The sequence below is a fragment of the Thermobia domestica genome, chromosome 8 (genome assembly GCF_964235325.1).
Source record: "Thermobia domestica chromosome 8, izTheDome1.hap1.1, whole genome shotgun sequence".
Classification (NCBI taxonomy): Eukaryota; Metazoa; Arthropoda; class Insecta; order Zygentoma; family Lepismatidae; genus Thermobia; species Thermobia domestica.
The window spans coordinates 204,155,951-204,176,712 of NC_137461.1; the positions used below are offsets into that span (position 1 = coordinate 204,155,951).

General features: G+C 32.6%; 1 protein-coding gene across 1 annotated transcript; it reads right to left on the bottom strand.

The window, feature by feature from the left end:
- Nucleotides 1-4,273: 4,273 nt before the first annotated feature.
- On the bottom strand, nucleotides 4,274-20,301 carry LOC145691928 (protein takeout-like). The gene is made up of 5 exons (XM_081767235.1): nucleotides 20,217-20,301; nucleotides 18,455-18,602; nucleotides 9,578-9,711; nucleotides 7,329-7,478; nucleotides 4,274-5,148 (listed from the first exon to the last, which is right to left on the bottom strand). Exons 1-5 carry the CDS (start codon nucleotides 20,299-20,301, stop codon nucleotides 4,994-4,996), a joined length of 672 nt encoding a protein of 223 aa, XP_081623361.1. The 3' UTR covers nucleotides 4,274-4,993.
- Between the last annotated feature and the right edge of the window lie 461 nt (nucleotides 20,302-20,762).

Genomic DNA, 20,762 nt, shown 5'->3' on the forward strand with positions numbered 1-20,762 from the left:
CTGTTAGTCAAGATTTGATTGAATAGAGAAAAAATTATTTGACTAGTCTTGTCGCTGTGAGAAGTGAAAAGCTCTTAAAACGCGATTGGAAGGAGGTGTACGTAACTCCCATGAAATCGAACATTTATCAACAAGTACCTCAAACCACAAAAAGTTTACATATATGTATTCCATAAATAATTTTCTTCCCTGTGAACAAATGTCAGCTCTGTTACTGGCAAAATTTCGGATGTTCAGAGCAGAAGAGAACCAAATCCAAGTACCAAAGATGTAGGGAAGAAAGCATAAATGCACCTAAGTAAAAGAAAAAGTTAATACTTCTTTTTTTCATAAGAATTATTTACATTGTCTAGACATGAGTCTGTTAAACTCTCATGACCAAAAGTTGACTTGGTTTCCGTATGGACTGAACTCGAAACAAAATTCTAATGAACATTTAATTTCACCTTCTTTTATGAATAAAGTAGTTATTTGACCTATTACACATGTGAATTTCGAAAAAAAAGACGTTATTGTTTATTTATTTATTTTATTACTCCTAAACATATTCTTATATATTTACACAAACATACAAACAATTAGGCATACAGAACAGTAACATGATTTTTATGGGATATGTAAAGGAACAGTTCATTATAACAACATATGTTTATTTTTGGCTTTTTGGAATTAATGAAAGCTGGTTAGAATTAAAAACAACTTATGTTATCATGTTTTGCTCTCTTCTCTGGTAATTTTTACCTGAGTTCTACAATTAATACAATGTACACTTAATTCACTTTACGATTAATGATGTAATATTTTGGTAGGCTTATTTTCAACAATTTATCTATGTAGCCCAAAATGTTCCCATATGCTCTCATACAGTGTAATACGTTTAAATAATTATGCGTTAACATAAAAATATTGTCTAATAAACAGTTACATAAAATGTTTATGTGTCAGGCTAAAAAGAGTAAAATATTCAAGATAATTCTAACAATACAACTTTAGATATAAGGGGAAAAATGAACAAAATCCTGTAAAACGTATTGAATAATGACTGCATTGTGTTAAATACCTAGTAATATGTTCACTAAATGATCATGCTAGCTAAATAGCATCATACTCAGGTGGTAGTTTCGTACCATTTATTACTTCGCGTTCTTTAAACTTTAAATTAAACTATTTGAAAACGAATATTAGTCTTGAGACTATGTCTAGGTGAATATTGAGGGAAGAGTTTATGTGTTTTTTAATAACGATTTTTTCTAAGTACTGTAATAATTGTCCTAATTGTACAGTAGCTTAAGCTCTCAGAAATAGTATTTGAAAGCAGATAAAATTATAGATAAATGAATTGTCTCACTTGTTATCTATTGGAGGAATATTTGTGAAAGAAAATCAGTTAATAGATGTAGGTTATAAAACAGCTTCGAAGAATTTGGAAATCTCTAGGCAAATGTAAAATTCGGTGGTCAAGATGGATATTAACAGAGTAAGTTGTAAGTACGATTAGGAAGATAAATCTCAAATTCTTCCATAAGTTATAACTTATAACAATCTGTCGAAAACATATATCTAATTCCCATTAGTTAAAAAAAAAAAAAACTTGCTGTAGAATATGCGATTTAGAACATTAAGAGCTGTGTACAGAAGTAGACATGAATGCACTGAAGCAGTTGATCGTGTAATCGGAAAAGATAAGCTTGATATGACACAAATATAACATGAATGAAAGAAAATGTAAATCTTTCAGACAGGGTGGAAGGAAATCGATCTCGAAGTGAGTGTTAATAAGACAAAGTACATATATGATGTAGATAAGTCTAGGTTGTATTCATACAGACATCAATAACGATGAAAAGAAGTAAATAAATTATTAATTTTAGCAGTAACAAACATTTAGCTACTGTAAGTCAACTAGAGAATAGTAAGTGGATAAATAAAACAAAAAGAAATATTCGTTACTACTTGAGAAAATAGATCATTTTATCATTGCGAGTAATATCGAAGTAACGATGAAACAACTGTGCAAGTCACATTACATGAGGTAAAATTTGTTCGGTGTAGTGCAAACAAACTGGAGTTTTAAGGGAAAAATGCTTGTTGAAAAGAGATGTACAAATTGATGAGTTTCGAGAAGTACAGAATGCGAGACTTAACACTAATTTTTGTCACCAAATATATGAAGAATAAATCGAGAGGCTTAAGATGGACGGGACAGGTCACTTGCAGTGAGTTCTAACAGACGTATTATGGAATAAGGCTGAAGGAAAGAAACTTTTCGTTAGACCGAAGATAGGAGAAGGTAGTTACGGAGAGGGTAATTACAATTTAGATTGGATTGTGTTACGACAGAAAGGAAGCTAATGAGAATAGAAGTGTTGTGGATAAAACTTCAGTTTTCTTAAGCCATAATTTAGTTAGTTAGTTATAATTCCAAAGTAATATTTCGCGATAATTACGGTTAGTTAGTTTACATCTTAAAGAAGCCTAATTAAGAGCACATTATGTTTCCAGTAGGTAAATAATTTTAACGGATGAGAAGAATAATAAACACACATTACCTTTGTATTGAAGTAAACGTTCGTTTATTTAAGTTATGAGTAATGTGCAATATTTTAATGAAAAGTATGGACGCAATTTTAGTGAGTGGCTATAATTTCTTAGGATCATTCCCATGTTAAGCCTGAAAGATTAACTCACGAACTTGCATAGAATTTTCTCAATTGGCATGGATAGTCCACTGGTGACAGAATGCAATTAGTAGTAGTAGCAGCAGTAGTTGTATATTTTAACTTGTGAGATGTTTTTCAAGTTAAATTAGGCTTCCATCACCAGTAAAGACACGTGTTTATGTATTAAGAAAGATAGTAAGAAATTTGTAATATATCACCATTGTTAAAAAGTATTTATTTACGCAATTGTAAATGTCATTACTAGTATTTAATCTGGTTGCAATAACATTAATCACTTTGTTAGAATGTAAGGAAATGAATAATTGCAAGTGAGATTGTGTAAGGTAAGTAGTAAATATCGTTCCATAGGTTAAAGTTTAGATGAAAATATTCGAAGTGAAAACAAACCAGAAAATGGATTACATAATGCATGCTTAATAGTACGCTTGAATAAATATATTGCGGATGGATACATCAAGGGCGTTTTGAGGGGCAGGACGTACTTCTCTCGTGGGTAAGAGAGGACATAATGATGGACAAGAATCATATAAATTTAACTAGGAACTCCTTGAGAAGAAGGCTTTTGGGTAGATCAGAAAAATGTAGAGAATGATTAGTATGTAGCAGAATCTTACTGAGAAGAGTGATATCAATTCTTATTGGACTAGCAATGGCTGATTTTTTCTGCGGTAATAAATCATGCTGTAAGTAAGTTAGTAAGTTAATTAGTGAAGGAAATCAAAACATAATTATTTATTCTTAATAATAAGCCTGAAATTATTAGTAATAAAACGATCACCTAAAATGTTTTCTGGTAAAACAATGAAATTAAAGTAAACTACAAGGGTGTTTTTATCCTTTATTTTAGTATTTTTAATCACAAGAGCGATATATCGTATGTCTTCGGATGACCTCATTTGATTTTCATCAAACAATATATTGGTATGCCTTGACCGTCTTAGTACTTATGTGGAATATTTTTTTTGGGTAGACTTTAATTCCTGAGTTATGACCAACCAAAGCTAATGTTTGGACTTGGTGAAATTATATATAGACTCATTGCTATTTAAAGCAAAAAATCGTGGAACAAGGAAGCTATTAAACGTTAATGATGTAATGGTTGATTAGCTGTTGTAAATGTGGTGTTTGCTTATGATAAAGATTTATTAAAATCGATGAATGACGAAGTATATCTGCAATAGAGAAACTTACTAGTTATAGTACTTCCCATTCTTTTCTTTCAACTCTACGATATTTAATAAAGTTAGTTAGTTTACTAGTTTTACACTTTACTGATTACCGTCTGCTTAATCTGTAATTACGCAAACTTAAAAATACTAGACTCAAAGGTGAATATGATAGTTATTCGACTAATGTAATTTTTTATATTTTTGGACGGTTAGCTGTATAAGAAAACATATTACTATTTAATAGATTTGCCACATTATTGAGTATTTTGTACAAATAAGATCAGTATTTTATTCAATAGACGTGACTATTTATTTTATTATATATTATTAACATCATTGAAAAGACTTTGATAATGAAGAAACTATATGCTATTTTAAAAGCTTAATATTTACATTAGAAGAAAGCGTGAACACTTTCCACAACCAACTGTTTATTTTCTGAAAAGCTTATTTATTCTCTTACGAAAGTACCAGCAATGAGTGGTAAGAAGTTTTAAAGAGTCCATTTTTAGATTTCACTTTGAACATAGCCTTCAATGTATAAAATAATAAATCTACATACATATTCAAGTTTGAGAACATAATTGAACAATGGAATTACATAGTGGATTCTTAAAAGAGAAAACAATCTACTGAATGGTTCTTAATACGATACGTGATCACTCTTGTCATATGTGGAGATGGTATGACTTGTTCAGAATATCATAATTAGAAGAGAGAAAGATAATCAAGTTACATCACTATTTTATATGCATCTTATATTTTACATGCTAGTCCTGCATGTTTTATCTTCTCTGTATTTCCAACACTTATGCAACAAAATTACTGTCATTATCTTTATCACGTGACTCAATGATAAACGTACCGTCCTTTATAGGCAGTCCCATATTCGATGCCGGTGGAAGCTCATGTGGTTTGGACATGGTGTAATATTTGACTTATGTAGTACATGAACTTGGCTAAATGTATTGAGATTTGTTTACCAGCTTTCCTTGGAAGAAAAAGCCATAGTTTTATCTACAAACTACTACTAGTACGGTGGTCTTCTTTGAAACAGAAGAATATCACAGAATTACTGCTTAAATTCGCAGAAACGATTATTTTTTTCCTTCTAAAAAGAAAGAAGTTATTGTTAGTCTTTGGTTATTCTTCAGGCAGCAACATCTTCACTGGGAATTTGTGGAAAATTCTGTTTGTGATATCACGGAACAAAGAGCCAATGGTTTCTTCCAAAATTGGCTTGATTTCTTGGAGAACCTCCCTGATGTGTTCATTGAAGAATTTATTTGTTGCTTCTCCTACAAAAAGAAAAAAGAAACACTTAATAAGTACTTGAGAAGTGATTGTAATATAACATATTTTTGGGTCATTAATTGGGCAATAGTAGTTTCCGCTTCATATTAGTCAGTGAGGTTTTCCACAAATATGATACTAGAAAGTAGCCTTACTCAAAACCCTTACAGCAATGATTTCTGTTCCAGTGATTCTATAGTTGTAACTTTCTATGTTTGTTGTTAAATTAATGTAGTACACACATTGGGAATGTTTAGAAGTACCCGTTTTTAAAAACCTGAAGAAACAACTTTTAAAATATGCATTATAAATGAGGCGCATCTTTTAAAGTAAAGGTACAGATTGTTGTGGACCATTGTTTTCAAGTTGAAGGACGCTCTGAAACGGTCTATTCTCACACAGGTGTACGAGTGGGTTAAAACATTTTGAAAGAAAGTTCATAAACAAACTTGTATTAAATCTTTCTTATGTCAAGATTCAAATGGTAGCAACACGAATTTTAATAGTTTCTATTAATAGAAGATCAGTGCAGTATTCGAAAGCTATTACACTATTTGGTTAGATATTTTTATAATAGTCTACTCTTTTACTTTCAATTTTGTTTTTCTTTAAAAAGAAATATTAAATTCTATAGTAACAATCTCTAATATACAGACAGAAAAACGGTATTATCATTTTATTTTACTCTATTTTATTTCGTATAAGGTGATTTTATAGTAGTTTATTGATGTGTTTAATTATTCTGGACTAACATATATGGATACTTTCTAATAAAGGAATGATTACAATAATTTATATCCTAGAGGGTACTCAGAATAATGTAATATATGAAAATTTTATGAATAATTGTTCAGATAATCAAATTTTAGTAACTCGAAATAAATACTAAGTTGCTAATTTAAACGATTATTTCTATAAAAATACGTAACGAATGTATTTTTTTTTCTGAAAGCATAGACATTACCGTTAAGTTTGAACTTCGTCGAGAAATCTTACATGTGAACTGAAGCTTCTTAGTACTTCTAGTATTAGGACGTGGACACACAGAAACACAATCTTATTTGATGACTAGGAAGATTCTATAATGTGATTATACCTGACCTTTTATGCTTTGTTTCTATTTGTGAATAATACCAAGGTTTTCAATCAATCAGTATTTTATATGAATATACAGAAATAGGTATAAATATTTATCAACATGGATATTTTTTTACTTACGAGTAACGATAATCTTCTCCATATAATAGAAGAAAGTATTCATGATAAAAAATAATATCGAATTCGAGATTTAAACTGGTTCTACGTACTGGAAATGTAATTTTTGAATTTTGTTCATCTGTCACGATGTATGTACCATCGTTATTCAAAATACCTAAATCAAATTTTGAATTTGAGTTTTTTTTAATAAGATTTACCGAGCGTTTTTGAAATAACTTTCTACCTCCAGAATAAGATGAAAATAAGATGGAAGATGAAAATCAAAATTTGTTAATTTATTGAAATTGACATTAGGAATTATGTTTATGGTTCATAACTCTATATACCACTAACAACCTATAATGTGGTGTCAGCTTTCTGGGAAAATAAAGAAGGAGTATTTTATTATTAGGAGTAAGTTCATTTCGGAAAATTCAGGTATTTTTCTAAATTTAACAAATGGGACAAGGATATTTGAATTAGTTTATGCAAAAAGGGCTTTAGTCACCCATATGGCAAGATTGAGTTAAGAACAGATTTTTGTTTCTATAGAGTATACTTATATTTCCATGCATAATGAGCTTCAATTTCATTGGTCTATCATGTTATATTTCATAAGTAAATATAAACTTTGATTATTCTACGCAGAATGAGCTTATTCTGCAATGTTTTTTTGTAGTTTCCTAAAAATTAAGTTTGTTTGACTGAAGCCCCTTTTTTGCATTATCTGATTCATTTAATGTGAGGCCCGTATTTTCTTTTTTTTATTTGATATGGGAATTTTAATATAGTTTTTCTCCTAAATCATCAATTTTTTTTCGCAGAGTGTTTCACAAATTCTCCTCAATGTTTCCAGAAACAAATTGTTAACACTGAAAAATCTTAAGAGAAACAAAGAAATTAAAGTTTTCAACTTGTTTGTCACTTTACTTCCATCATATAAGATAAGGTACTCTAAAGAAGACAAGCAAAGAAATCTCAAGTTTACCTAAGGTCTTATCTCCGTTGAAGAGATTATCAAAATGGAGAATGGCATTTCCAATGACGATATCCAGTTTGACATCTTTTACGTCCATATACTCCTCGTTGTTACGATAAAATGGTTCACCTCGCATTACTGCGTGAGCTACGACATCAGCTGCAAGAAGTCAACAAATAGTAATTAGACAATAAAATTAATGAGTAGACATTTTATATAATATTTCATTAAATTAAAATATTAGAATACAATCATGAATATAAAAATAAGTAAACATATTTTGAATACGACAGCACTTCTGCTTTTAAAGAAGACAGTATTTTTAAAATAAATGTATAGCATAAATTTACGTTTATTAACATCCTCATATCATTATTATAATGACGTTAAATTCAAAGATTCAAGATTTGTATGATGGAGTTAAGGTACTTACACAGTTATAATGTTCTATTGAAATTACAGAGTATTACTTTTAAATGTATTACAACGTTATTATTTTATTATTATTTTCCGCGTTTAGCGCTTTTACTATCTTCTAATTTTAGTGCTTTCTTGAAGTCGATTCATATATATATATATATATATATATATATATATATATGGGAGTTTCGAAACAACACCGACAACGTTTGGGAGGTGATTCCTGACACCAAGATAAAACAAAAAGTATAGACCAACTGGGTGCACTAATGCTTCCTTTCGGAGTTATAGGCTGCCGGAAACATGAAAAAATTTAATTTAAGGGTCCATAGCTCCAAAACTATGGGATCTACCGTAGTCGGGTCAAGATTTCACTCTTAGGAACTAATATGTGCACTATCCAAAACTACATGTTTCACAATCCAAGGTACTCACGAAGCAATTTTTATAGAGGGAGTTTGGCTACGGGCGTATGATTTGAAGAACACTCCAACTACCTCTATACAAATTGTTGCAGAAGTACTATAGTATTTTGAAACTTGGATATTTGGATAGAACACATACTAGTTCTTAAGTGAAGTCTAAACCTGACTACGGTAGGTCCCATATTTTTGGAGCTATGGACCTTCAAAGTTCATTGTTTCATGTTTTCGGCAGGCTATAACTCCGAAAGAAAGCATTTATGTACCCTGGTTGGTCTATAATTTTTGTCTTATCTTGGTGTCAGGAATCACCTCCCAAACGTTGTCGGCTTTGTTTTGAAACACCCTGTATATAGGGCTGGATCCAGAATTTTCTGACGGAGTGTACCAATAATTACCAGTACATTTTAATTAAATTTGAATTTTTTAAATGCCTTTAGGCATCTGTGGTGTGAATGCGGAATTGCTCTGGAAATGCTCACTCTCTGGTCTCGAAAATCGAGCCCACGACTTTCCGAACGCAACTCTTCAAAGTGACATGAGACAATTCGTTATCCCTGATAACGCTGACACACAGAACAGAGAGGGGTATTTTATAGAAGGTCTCAAGTGGTATACAAAAAAAAAAAAAGTTTTTTTACTTCTCTCCTCGTGGTTTCTATTTTCTTCCCTATGTGAGAAATGTCATATTGGTTTTGCTTGCTGGATCCTTTTCCTTCAATCTTCAGCAAGTTGACTTAAACTTTTAAGTCCCAAACGGAAGCAAGTCGGCAGTTTGAAAAATGTTGCTAGTTTCGCTGCTATTTTCTCATTTTAGGTAATGGATATTCGCTCGCAACGAAGGGGAAGGCGCACGTGCAACGGTGCACCTCTCCTAAATTCGGCCCTACATATAGATATATATTCTGCTTTTACGTTTTGAAGTCATTAGTTTTCTTTTAATGATGAATGATTTTTAGTTTAGCGTCTCTTTCAGCAGCGAGGATGTATAAGCCGGGGACCTACTGATTAACTGGGAATCCAAATCATATGAGCTCCCACCGGGAATCGAACCCGGGTATATTTTACTTTTAAGTCTGTGTATTTTTTGTCCATTTTTTTGTTACCTGAGGAGCTTAGATATCTAAACTAAAGAAAGGCCACTAACTGCCTGTAGCATGGATCTCCCTACGAAACATACTTGAGCAAATTATATTGTGTAATTTATTGCCAAAACTTTTTTTAAAGATATTTTTATTATTTGTAGAAACCTTCCTTGGGAATAGCTCGTTAGTAGAAATCGCATCAAAATATGACTAATGGATCTGAATATAATCGCGGACATCCTTACATACATATATACATACATATAAAACAAACTGAGAAACTTCTTTTTTTTTTAAGTTGTTTAAAAATATTTAAGAAGCCTTTACTCACTGTAGTTTCCGTCAGCTAAACCAGACCCTCTGATAGGAAGCAAGAGAACTCTTCCATCAACAGTGTAGTCAGCAAGGATTCGCAAATGAGGTAGAGACAGAGTCACTGTCAGCGTCAAAGTATCAACATCCAAACTGAAATAACAGAAACATGTATTTTACTTAAATTTTAGCTTAAGCCTTATCAATATAATGTAATATGTGATGAGTTTCAGCTCTGGTATTTTTCTGTATTTGGAAGTTTTGAGCGGAATTAACCTAAAATTGTTAATAGCTCAACAATTCTGGATCAGTTAACAGATACACGATTTCCACTCCCTTCAGCAAGAATATGTCGCAAGTAGACATGAATACAACTTTGGTGCTCGTAAATACAGTATATTCTTAAGTAGATCAGATCTATATTGAAAAAGTTTGCCAACATGGTGCAATTCTTTTTGACTTTCTCCTCTTTAGTTTTGCAAATGAATGCAAGAATTTATAAATTGCTTAGAAAGGAACCAAAAATAATATGGTTCAAGGAGAGAAAAATGTCCCTCTTTAACAGAACAACATCTGCTACTGCGCACATTAATTTTTTACAATATTTTTACTTTTCTGTTTGTCACTGGTAATGTTATAATATATAATAAATTCCCTTAGCAGTAAAAAAAAATACTAAAAAAAGAAAAAAAAATCAGGCATTGCCTAAAGGGATTGCGAAGTCAACTGGACATGACGAAAAGTTTAAACGGTAAAAGGAAGCTGTTTGGTTGCAATTGACCATGGCCTACAATTTTTGCGTTTGTTTGTTTTTCAGAACGTTACTTCGTAACTTAGTGTTAGTTAATGCTGTGACTCACAAACCAGTTGACATGATCTTTCAAATCAGTAAGATCTTGAGTGGAAATTGTTTCGACAGAGCAACGCACTTTCCCTATCAACTACACTAATAATCCTATAGAGCCTACCCCTTTTTGGAATGATTGACACATTAATTCGTGTAAAATCAAACGCTAAAATATTCCCCAAAAGACGAGAAAATGAATGAAACTAAGCCAAAATGTGACAAACAACGCTAGATATTAATTACGGATGTTAATTGCCCTACACATTATTATAACGGTTTATTCACTAATCATCCATTATCATCGTGATAGGTAAAATGAATATTGGTCGCAATTGACAACGGTCTACAGTTTTCTTTTATTGTTTCTCAAAACGTTACTTTGTAATTTAAATCCCAATTTAGATTCACGCTAAAATGTCCATATTTAGCGCGTTGCCATTTTCAAATTATTACAATCTTCCACACTTTCTTTGCGTAATGAAGAAACTTATAATTTTATAGATGTACTCAAAGAAAGATAGAGATGAGATCATCATTGTATGATGATGATTAGCCAAAAGGAAACTATGAACACGCAGCTTAGAGTATCTTATACCGCAAGAACTTTAAGTCTTTTGTCAGAAATTATAAACATTCTACACATTATATCCTTGGCTAATTCAGCCATTTTGACATAGGCCTATGTAAGTGTTGTTCTTTTAAAATAATCGTAATTTTTTCATCTGCCAAGTAATATATCATATCTATAATAATACCCATTTCTTTACTTCCAAATCATTTTACATTTTTCTTTGTAAGTATTGGGGGGTTACGGTGGCTAAGAGGTAGGGCACTTACCTCTGTTATGTGCGGTTCCTGGTTCGATCCCTTGTCAAATAAGTTTGTGGTGGACATTGTGTCCGTGGGTTTTCTCGGGGTACTCCCGTTTCCTCCCATATTTTCATTCCACCCATTATTCCATCATCATTCACTTGTCTTAACGGGAATATTGTGTCATCCGTCTCCATTAGCCTTAACGGCATAAACGTGAGACGTTAAACTGAAATATTCCCTTTGTATCTTCAACGTACTAGTGTTCCCCAACTATTGGGGTGGTGCCCTAAACTATTTGTCCAGTGGATAACAACCCTCTGTTATAAACTTCTTATATGTTCAGAAAACTGGCTGGAGAGCTTAAACTGTCAGGAGGTAGTATGTTGACCAGAGTAATGTGAAAATGAATCATGGAAAACACAATTGCCAGTGAGAACATCATCAGTGCATTTCAGCTAGAAGTGGTAAATGAAAACATCATACGCCGTTGATTTGTGAATATTCGTACAAGTGACACAACACTAAAATATAAGGTCCACGGTTACGAACCGATCTCTTGATGAGCTCCTCAAAGACACGGGGGGAGCGGACCCTCAAAAAATGTTGTCGCAAATGCAGATGAGTACCACTATCGTTTGCAGGATTCGCACTGTCGGCAATGTGAAAATGTTATACTCGTTATTTCCACTTGAGTCCAAAAAAAAATTGCCGCACAGTTCCAGTAAGATACCCAACGTTAAACAATAAGAGATGTAAGAAGTGTTTGGGCAGATGACCAGTGGAGATAAAGATATGAATTTCGGAGTGTAGTATTCACCCTATGGCGTGAGGATAGTTGGTAACCTAATTAAATGAAAGAAGTAGAGGATTCCTATCATCATCACTTATCACCCTCATCTCATCTAACCATTCTCATAATCACTAAAAATAAAAATGAAAAAATGAAATACGAAAAAGCAATAATAAATACAATAAAAAATTAAAAACCAAAGATAAAATATTTATGATGAAAAGCACTGTAAATAAAAGAAGATATACTGTACGTAATATTCAGGAATAGTAGTTCCCTATTAATATTACTCTTCTACTACTCCAACATTGACAAATAACGCAAACTTGACTGTTGAATTCTAAACCTAACCCACACTATACTTCAAATCGCCGACATCTATGTCCTTACTGAACAAAATCCATGACCTTTACCACTAGTAAAACGATTGGGCACATACACGTCTTTCTTCACCCTTCTGCTGGGATCCGAAGTTCTACCAATTGCTAGAATCTAGACGTTTGATAGTTTCCCCAGTTTCTTTAGTTCTATTGATTTTCAGCCTTCAATCTTTAGCGCTATTAGGAACCGTTTCTTTATATTTTGCTCCTGACTCCCTGATGGATACTAATCTTTCGCGAATGCTAGGATCAAGGGATTAACATTCCTGACTTCTATAGATTTTTTTTATACAATAAATACATCGGGACTTGGAAATTAGATTCAGTTTCGTACCTAGGATTTGACGATGCAAGATTTGCGAGGCATACCTAAACATGCCCTTCAATTTCTGTGATTTCGACAAGAAAACCAACGAACACGATGATGGAACTCCAACGTGTTGACCACATCCTCTAACTTAGGTAAGATCGCCGACTAGTCGACAGAAGCCCTACGAGGCTTTGTGTCGGGGAGTTATACTTAATATAGTGTTTATTTATATATCTAAATGCAGTATAATTATCAGCATTGGGTATTGTAGTTTTGAATTGTGTTACTATGTCACGTAAACATTCATTTGTTTCCTAACGATGGTTTGTTTATTGAGAGGAGAATGCAAAATAACATTGACCTTTGTGAAGGATTATTCAAGGCTCACTAACAAATTGTTTTATGATAACAGGTTTATATCGCAAAACTGTAATTTCACGGCCAACGGCCTAAACGCAGTCAGCTTTCCACTACTTTCTTCTTATACCAATGAAGGTAAACATCACTACATATATATATATAGGGCCGGATCCAGGAGTTTCTGAGGGTGGTGCACCAAATAACAGCCAGTACATTTGAATTAAATTTGAGTTTTTAAAAATGTCTTTAGGCATCTGTGGTACGAATGAGGAGTTGCCCTGAAAATGCTAAGTATCTGCTCTCGATGAATCTTTTTCCTTCAACCTTCAGAAAATTCACTGAAATTATTGGTTTTGCAAAACTGCTAGCTCCTCACTTTAAGTAGTGTACATTTACAATGAACGGGGGTGCACGTGTACCTTTTCACCCCCCTAAATCCGGCCCTGCATATATATATATATATCTGTGTGTGCGTGTGCGTGTGCGTGTGCGTGTATATATATATATCTGTACGTATTTTGACCACTCAGTGAGACTTATCAGATTGAGTTGTCAGCACGTCCGTTACTCCGCACAATAATCCTTGAACGGATGCGATTTTTGTGATAATAAATAGAGCGATCGTCACGACTGAGTTCGTTAATAGAGTTAATTAGCATATTAACGGATAACGGTGACTATCTATTGTCCATATCCATTACATGTTAGCGAATGTTTGAGTTCTGTTTGTAGCAACAGATAGCTAGAGCTATTACCTAGACCGAGTTCGTTAATGGAGCTAATGAGTTAGCAAATTAATGGACAACGGTAGTTTTAACGGTGGCAATTTGTAGTCCATATCGAATACATATAAGCAGATATATAAATTCTTTTTTGTAATAGTAGTTAGAGTGATTATCTTAGCAGAGTTTGTTAATGGAATCAATCTGTTAACTTATTAACGGATAATGGTGACTTTAACGGTGGATATATATATATAGCCCACATCCCATAGATGTTTGCAATTTTTTATTTTGTTTTTTGCAGTAGATACTTAGAGCGATTATCTCTGGCGATGCCGAATGTGTTAATGAAGTCAATGGTTTAAAATCTTAACGGGTAATAGTGTCTTTAAAGTGGCTATCAATATTCCATACATGATAACCGTTACTGCATTTACCAGAGTTTGCTACTCATAAAATTCTAAGAAATACCCATATATGGGGTTTTGTCTGTTTTTTTTTCCCTAAAAGACGTATGTCAGTTTACAACTATTATCACTTGATGGTTTATATTTTAACAAACAAAAGTTCAAACGGAATCGAAATTATGTCAGGATAAGAATGGAAATCCTAAAACAATGTTTGAAATTGGCAGACCATTCATAAACCATATGCTAATCTAATCAAAACTGGTCTCAAACGAAAGCTCTCATAACTATCCATTAACACATAAAATGATTATAGTTTGAGGCATTAATCTGGTAACGTAACGGTCTTTTATGCATGTCGATACGATGAGAATTGACTACGGAATCTGAATTCTCAAATTAAGCGAATTGATATTTAAGAAAGAAAAAAGAAAATCTTTGAAGTCGTTGATTTAACGTCCCACGATTATGGCCTTTAGGCTATATGAGAGGTGAATTAAGGCAAGCGAATGATGATGTAAGAATTAGTGGAATGATAATGTGGGAGGAAAGGGGGAGTGTCCCGAGAAAACCCACGAACACGATATTGTCCACTAAAAAAACTAGGCAGGGATCGAACCAGAGACTCACGCGCTAGAGGTAAGAGCTTCTTCCACTGAGCCTCCATTCTCCCTAAGAAGAAAAAGGGTATTGAGTACATTTCTTATAATTACTGTCAGCTTCATTCCCTTGCATTAATGAGAAGGCAATGAAAATAACAGTGACACCAGTAATATAATGCTAGAATTTTTGGTAAGTAGGATATACATTCGACCCTTTTATCATATACCCATACTTATATCCTACATTACATCCCAGAATTAAAGTGAGTGCACACTGAACAACAAAAATAATAGGTGAGAATAAGCTGCATAACGCAATTTACCCTTCATACATCCCTGACTGACACTATACAAAAAATGTTTCTAACCCAAGAAACATGTTAACACTCCTTAACACCTCGTTAATATCAAAATATGTATGCAATGAAGAATGGATGCTTTAATCAAATTAAGTGCTTTATACATTAATGCATTACTTTGCAAGTTTGTACATGTTGCGTTACTTTGTACATTTGAGCTTGTGTATTTGTAAATTTGGTTACGAACATGGAGAATACGAAACGGGAAGGAGAGGAGTAATCAGTGCAAAATGCACCAGAAAAAGTGCATTGGATTGTCAATAAATTGTCACTGAAGAATTGTTTTTTTCTACATCTTAATATACTTAAATTACTATTAAAAGCAAGTTAATGATGTAATACTTTCATATTTTTAACATTGTTTCTATGTTAATGGTTTCACTCTGAACTCTTTATATAAAGTTTTATTATATGAATAATGTTTTCCTTCTACGTAATAATTTCATGAGTACAATTTCTCGAATTCTTTGGTTGCTTGTTTGGAGTTTAATTTCCGCATTTCAATACGGAAACATGTGATATGTGAACCTACAGTTTAATGTGGAATCCGAAACACATGGGCTATCATCGCGAATCAAGCCCAGATCATTTGCGCCAATGGCACATGTATCAACCATATAGCGACTGAAGCCCATGAATTGTTCATGAATTTCCTGTAGAAGAATGTAAAATAATATTGTTTTTCTCAGAGCCTTGAGGAGAAAATCCTACATTTACGTGCACAATTTCATTTAAAAAAAAGAGATCCTTTGTTCTCCTCCTGTTATGCCTCATGCATGAATCAGTGCATGAACGCAACGTGTAACGTACTTCTATTTCGTGCAGCAGGCAAACATAAGCAAAGCTGAGAATGGTGCAGTTTACTGTGAATATGATAAAACTACGAAATGTTCTTGCAATATATGACATCTAAAGTTGTATGATATTTGTAAATTGTAATCTTGTTATTTTCCTATTCCTGACAAATATGAGCTGAATGGCGATACAACAATTATTATTCGTTGGTGTAGAAATGATGAGAAAATGATGTAAGATCAAAATATTTGTACATAATATTTTCCGTAAAATATGCTAGAAAAGGGTTTTTTGTTGCTTGATGTTATATATTTTTTTAAAATTTAAGTTAATTTGCTTTTACATAATTCACCAGTTTGTGTGAAATTATGTTTGTAGATCATATAAACTCTTTTGTTCTTTGGTGCTACGTATAAGTAGAGTTGACTCGTGTGATAAGGAGTCAATTAGGTAATTTATGAGATAAAGTACGGTAAGTGTTTTATGTGTAGCTGGTCAAATGTTATGTGCATAGTCAATATGCACATAACAGCCATGATCAATTAACAGCCATGATAATTAGCCATGATCAATATCTCATGATTGTTCAAAATGTATAGTGTTAACAACGAAGAAAGAATTCAAATGTACTTAAACACAATCCTGTCTAAAAGATCGTCGAAAGCAGCAACAACACAATAGCTTTACAGTGTTTACTATATCTAAACTGTTAGGACTTACTATGTATCGTTTTCTATTATAATTTGGAAATTCATTATATATATATATATATATATATATATATATATATATATATATATATATATATATATATATATATATATATATATATATATATATATATATATTTCTTTTTTGGATTCAACAATGCTCAATTACTTTACACACGTTAGTTTAGATTTTGTCCTAAAATTAATTTCAATTTATTTTTGGTTATCTTTATAGGAATCTTAATTCTTGAAACTAATTGTTACAAAATTAATTTAAATTATTTCTTTGTTTTCATATTTTCATATTAAGTATATGTTTATTATTATTATTATTATTATTATTATTATTATTATTATTATTATTATTATGTCCTGGCTCGCACTTCATTATAAATTCGCTTTCGCTGCCCTAATCAAAAACTTCCTACATATCAATTTCGTGCCTGTACATCCAGTCATTCAAAATACACAATAATGGTGACAAATCTTTTATTTTCTTTCCTCCTCTTCTTAGGGAATGAATTCACAAAATTAGTCTTATTCAAGTCTAGAGTCCAAGGGACAGGTACCTATATAACTTTTAAGCTTATATTTTAGGAGATTTGGTGAAAAACGAGGATTTTAACGCGGTCTTCCCTTCCTTAGGTGTCAGTATCAGATTTCGCAAAATATACTCTTTTCCAGGTTTTAATTTTAACAAAACAATTTTTGTAATAGAAAATATTTCAAGTTTCAAGGACCTACGCTATCAGAAATCGAGTGAAAAGCAAGGAAAAATGAAGTTTTTTTAATGTTAATATCCCACGATTATGCTCTTAAGCCTAAAGAAGACAGATGATTAATGAAAATAAATAATTGTCAAATTAAATATTTTGTGCTCTCCCGGGAATTGCACTTGTGACCATGTGCACCAAAGACATACGATCTAGCCATTAGACCAGCGAGGAGGGCTAATAAGAAAAAAAATACAATTTCGTTTTCTTTCTCTTAGGAAGAAGTTTAAAAATTTTAGAATTAATAATCTTGGAGATCTGGTTTTAAATTTGGGTAATAGGAAAAGGCATGCCGGGACGAAGTCCGGAGAATAGAGTGCATGAAACACAACAAAAGTGCGATGTTTTGTCAGGTAATTTGCAAGATTTTCACTCAGAATTTGATGGGAAAGTTAAATATAGATACCAACATCTTGAGCAACCTCGCAAACAGTTAAACACGATTTCCACTAATTGCAGTATGCACAAGCTCAGCATGTTGGTCGTCTGTTGATATGGAAGGTCATCCAGTCCTCAAACCTTCGGAACTGAACTTCTGCACCCCATAAAACGTTTAAACCAATCAATCATAGCACTGTGCAAGCATCCTTCTATGATTGGTTGAGCATTTGCAATTTTTCCATGAAAGTTTTCCCCAATTTTATGCAAAATTTCACAAAGACATGCTGTTTCTCCAGCTCCTTCATTGTTGGTTTTTCACTAATACGACGAGCAGCTTATGCACGATTTCAGTAAATGGGTAGTTACTAGATAACTAGCGCATAAACCGAAACCCAATAAAAGCGACCTTTTACCAAAATGTGCGCTACGTGTACACAGTAGCCAGAGCACGCCACCTGCAGCTGTTGGCCCGCTATTTAAAAAGTTCAGCCTTTTTTTAAAAGCACACATCATGTTAAACACACAGGGAGAAGTGATTATCTGAAATGCCTTAAAACTACGAGGTATTGTTAAGCCTTGAAAATCAATTGAGGAAAAGCATCTCGATAGTGATTTTTTTAAAAACTTAAGTAACTTTGTATACTTACTCAACCTTCTTTAGGATGAACTTGCTTGAGCCGTAGGTCGTGACATTTCGGAAAACAGCTTTGAAATTAACAGAACCTGTTCCTCTCTGTAGCACTACTTCTGGTAAAACTAGTGGTTCGTATGTTGGCAAATCAAGTTCTGGTATTCCTATGGGATGAAAACAAAGTGATAATTATTTAAATAATATTGTATTTTTTAAGTAGCTATAGCCCTCATAAAAAATATGAAATCTCTTTAGATATATCTTTTTACCAATACTTCTGGGAGAAATTGGTAAATTTAAGCGTAGTTTTCTGACTTTCTTTGATTTACAGATTATTATGTTATCTCTACTTCTAAGGGCAACTTACGAAATGACACCCTGTCTCTTATTACATAGTTTTAGACACAAAATATAATGCTAGCCTATTAAAAGTTAAGGATACTATATTTATTAATTAGATTCCCCTACCAGCGCTATTATACACAATTTTAACTACCGGGAAGAAAGGAAACCATATTGTTATAAAAAGCTCTCCAATATCTTTTTGTATCTCTCTTTAGCCGAAATGAAGAGTGTTGTGTTGTCATAGAACTTCCATTTCCACAAGTGCATAGACTGCATGGATGACTTTCGTAGACTCCAATATGATACTTGTACAATGATCAACGTACTGCTTAAATTTGGATTTGAACACTTACTCAGATTTGTATCCAAAGAAAGTACACCCACCTGAGTTTTGAACCTATGACCACTATACTCTCAAAAAAACACTTGGCAACGAAATGATATATTTGAAATAATATATCTAATATTAAGAAAAGATTTAGCAGTCAAAGCATATGGTGTCATTTTTTTAAAAATTAGTTGTATATTACAACACACACGAAACTACTTTCCAGATATCACATTTTTAAAATTTCCTTTCGAATTTGGTCTGCACAACTACAAGCTCAGATTAGTTTTGTGAATATTCATTTTATGGCATTGAAACATAGGGGCTATATTATTTACCTACTATGGAAAACGGCTAAAGGCTTTGAAAATACAGTGTAGAAAAAATTATTTATTTAAACTTAAAACAAATAAGGAAGTTTTATGGACGTTAGGGAAGAATAAATAGCATTATTGCTAATTAGAAACACAAAAAAGAACTATTTGGAGATCGCTTGCTCTTATAGAAGATATGAACGAAGGAATAAGAGGGTGGGGGAGAAAATACAATTGAAGCTGTGACTTCATAATAGCACGAGTCTAGCTGAAGAGATATTAAGAAACTCAATAAAAACTGACTATTTGTTAGAAATGTGAACTTGGAAATCAGATTTTATTCATACTTAGTGACATTTGTTATTTAGCAAGGTGTCAGTATGAAAAATCTGATTTCCAAGTTCACATTGCTAACAAGTAGTCAGTTTTTAAACAGGCAGCTTCTAACAATAGTCAGTCAGTTTCTAACAAATAGTCAAATTGAGTTTCTCAATATCTCTTCAGTTGGACTTGTGCGGTTATAAAGTCACGGCTTTAACTTAGATAAGGTATAAAACAAATAACCTTAATCAAAAGAAGCAGGTTAGCTGAAGACTGTATTTATGTGACACTTCCCAGTTCCTAGCACGTAGATAGCAGTGATTGCAGAAAGTGAAGGTAATGATAAGGATTATAATTATAGCGATTTATTAATTATTTATATGACTTGTTCCCAAATTGAGTACCGTAGTTAGTTATTTGTTCACTGTTGTGTATGTAATTGAAAAAGTAAAATTGTTTCATTTACTTACCTTTGAGCAGGTAGGGCCGAAGAACATCAACTGCACTTCTAAAGCATTCCCCCAGTTTTGGATCATTTCGCTTACATATTTTCATGTAATGCGCTGAAATAAAACCAATTGAAATGACTTATTAGATGTATTTATAATCATGATGATATAATAGAGCAGATAAATGTGATATAGATATAAATGCACGCAGTAATGATTTCAGGGCGTGATCCGGGTGGAATTTCCCTCCGGAGCTGAGAAATTCCCTTCCTGAGCATATCTACAATGCTGATCAACAAGGGTTACCTTTAATTTTACAATAATACTTTCATCCGCTGTGTATTGAAATACCACTGAGGGAAAATCCTTTGAAATCATCACTGAACGCACGTACAGTACATTACATTTTTAACAAGTTGCACATTGCAATTTGGAAGTGAACAGAATGTTAACATTTACTGAATATAAGAAGACATGATGCTCAGTGGCGGTGAACGTTTCGAAGAGTAACTTGTTAGATCTCAACCCATGTAACAAGATAACACACCATGTCCTCTTTTCCTTTTT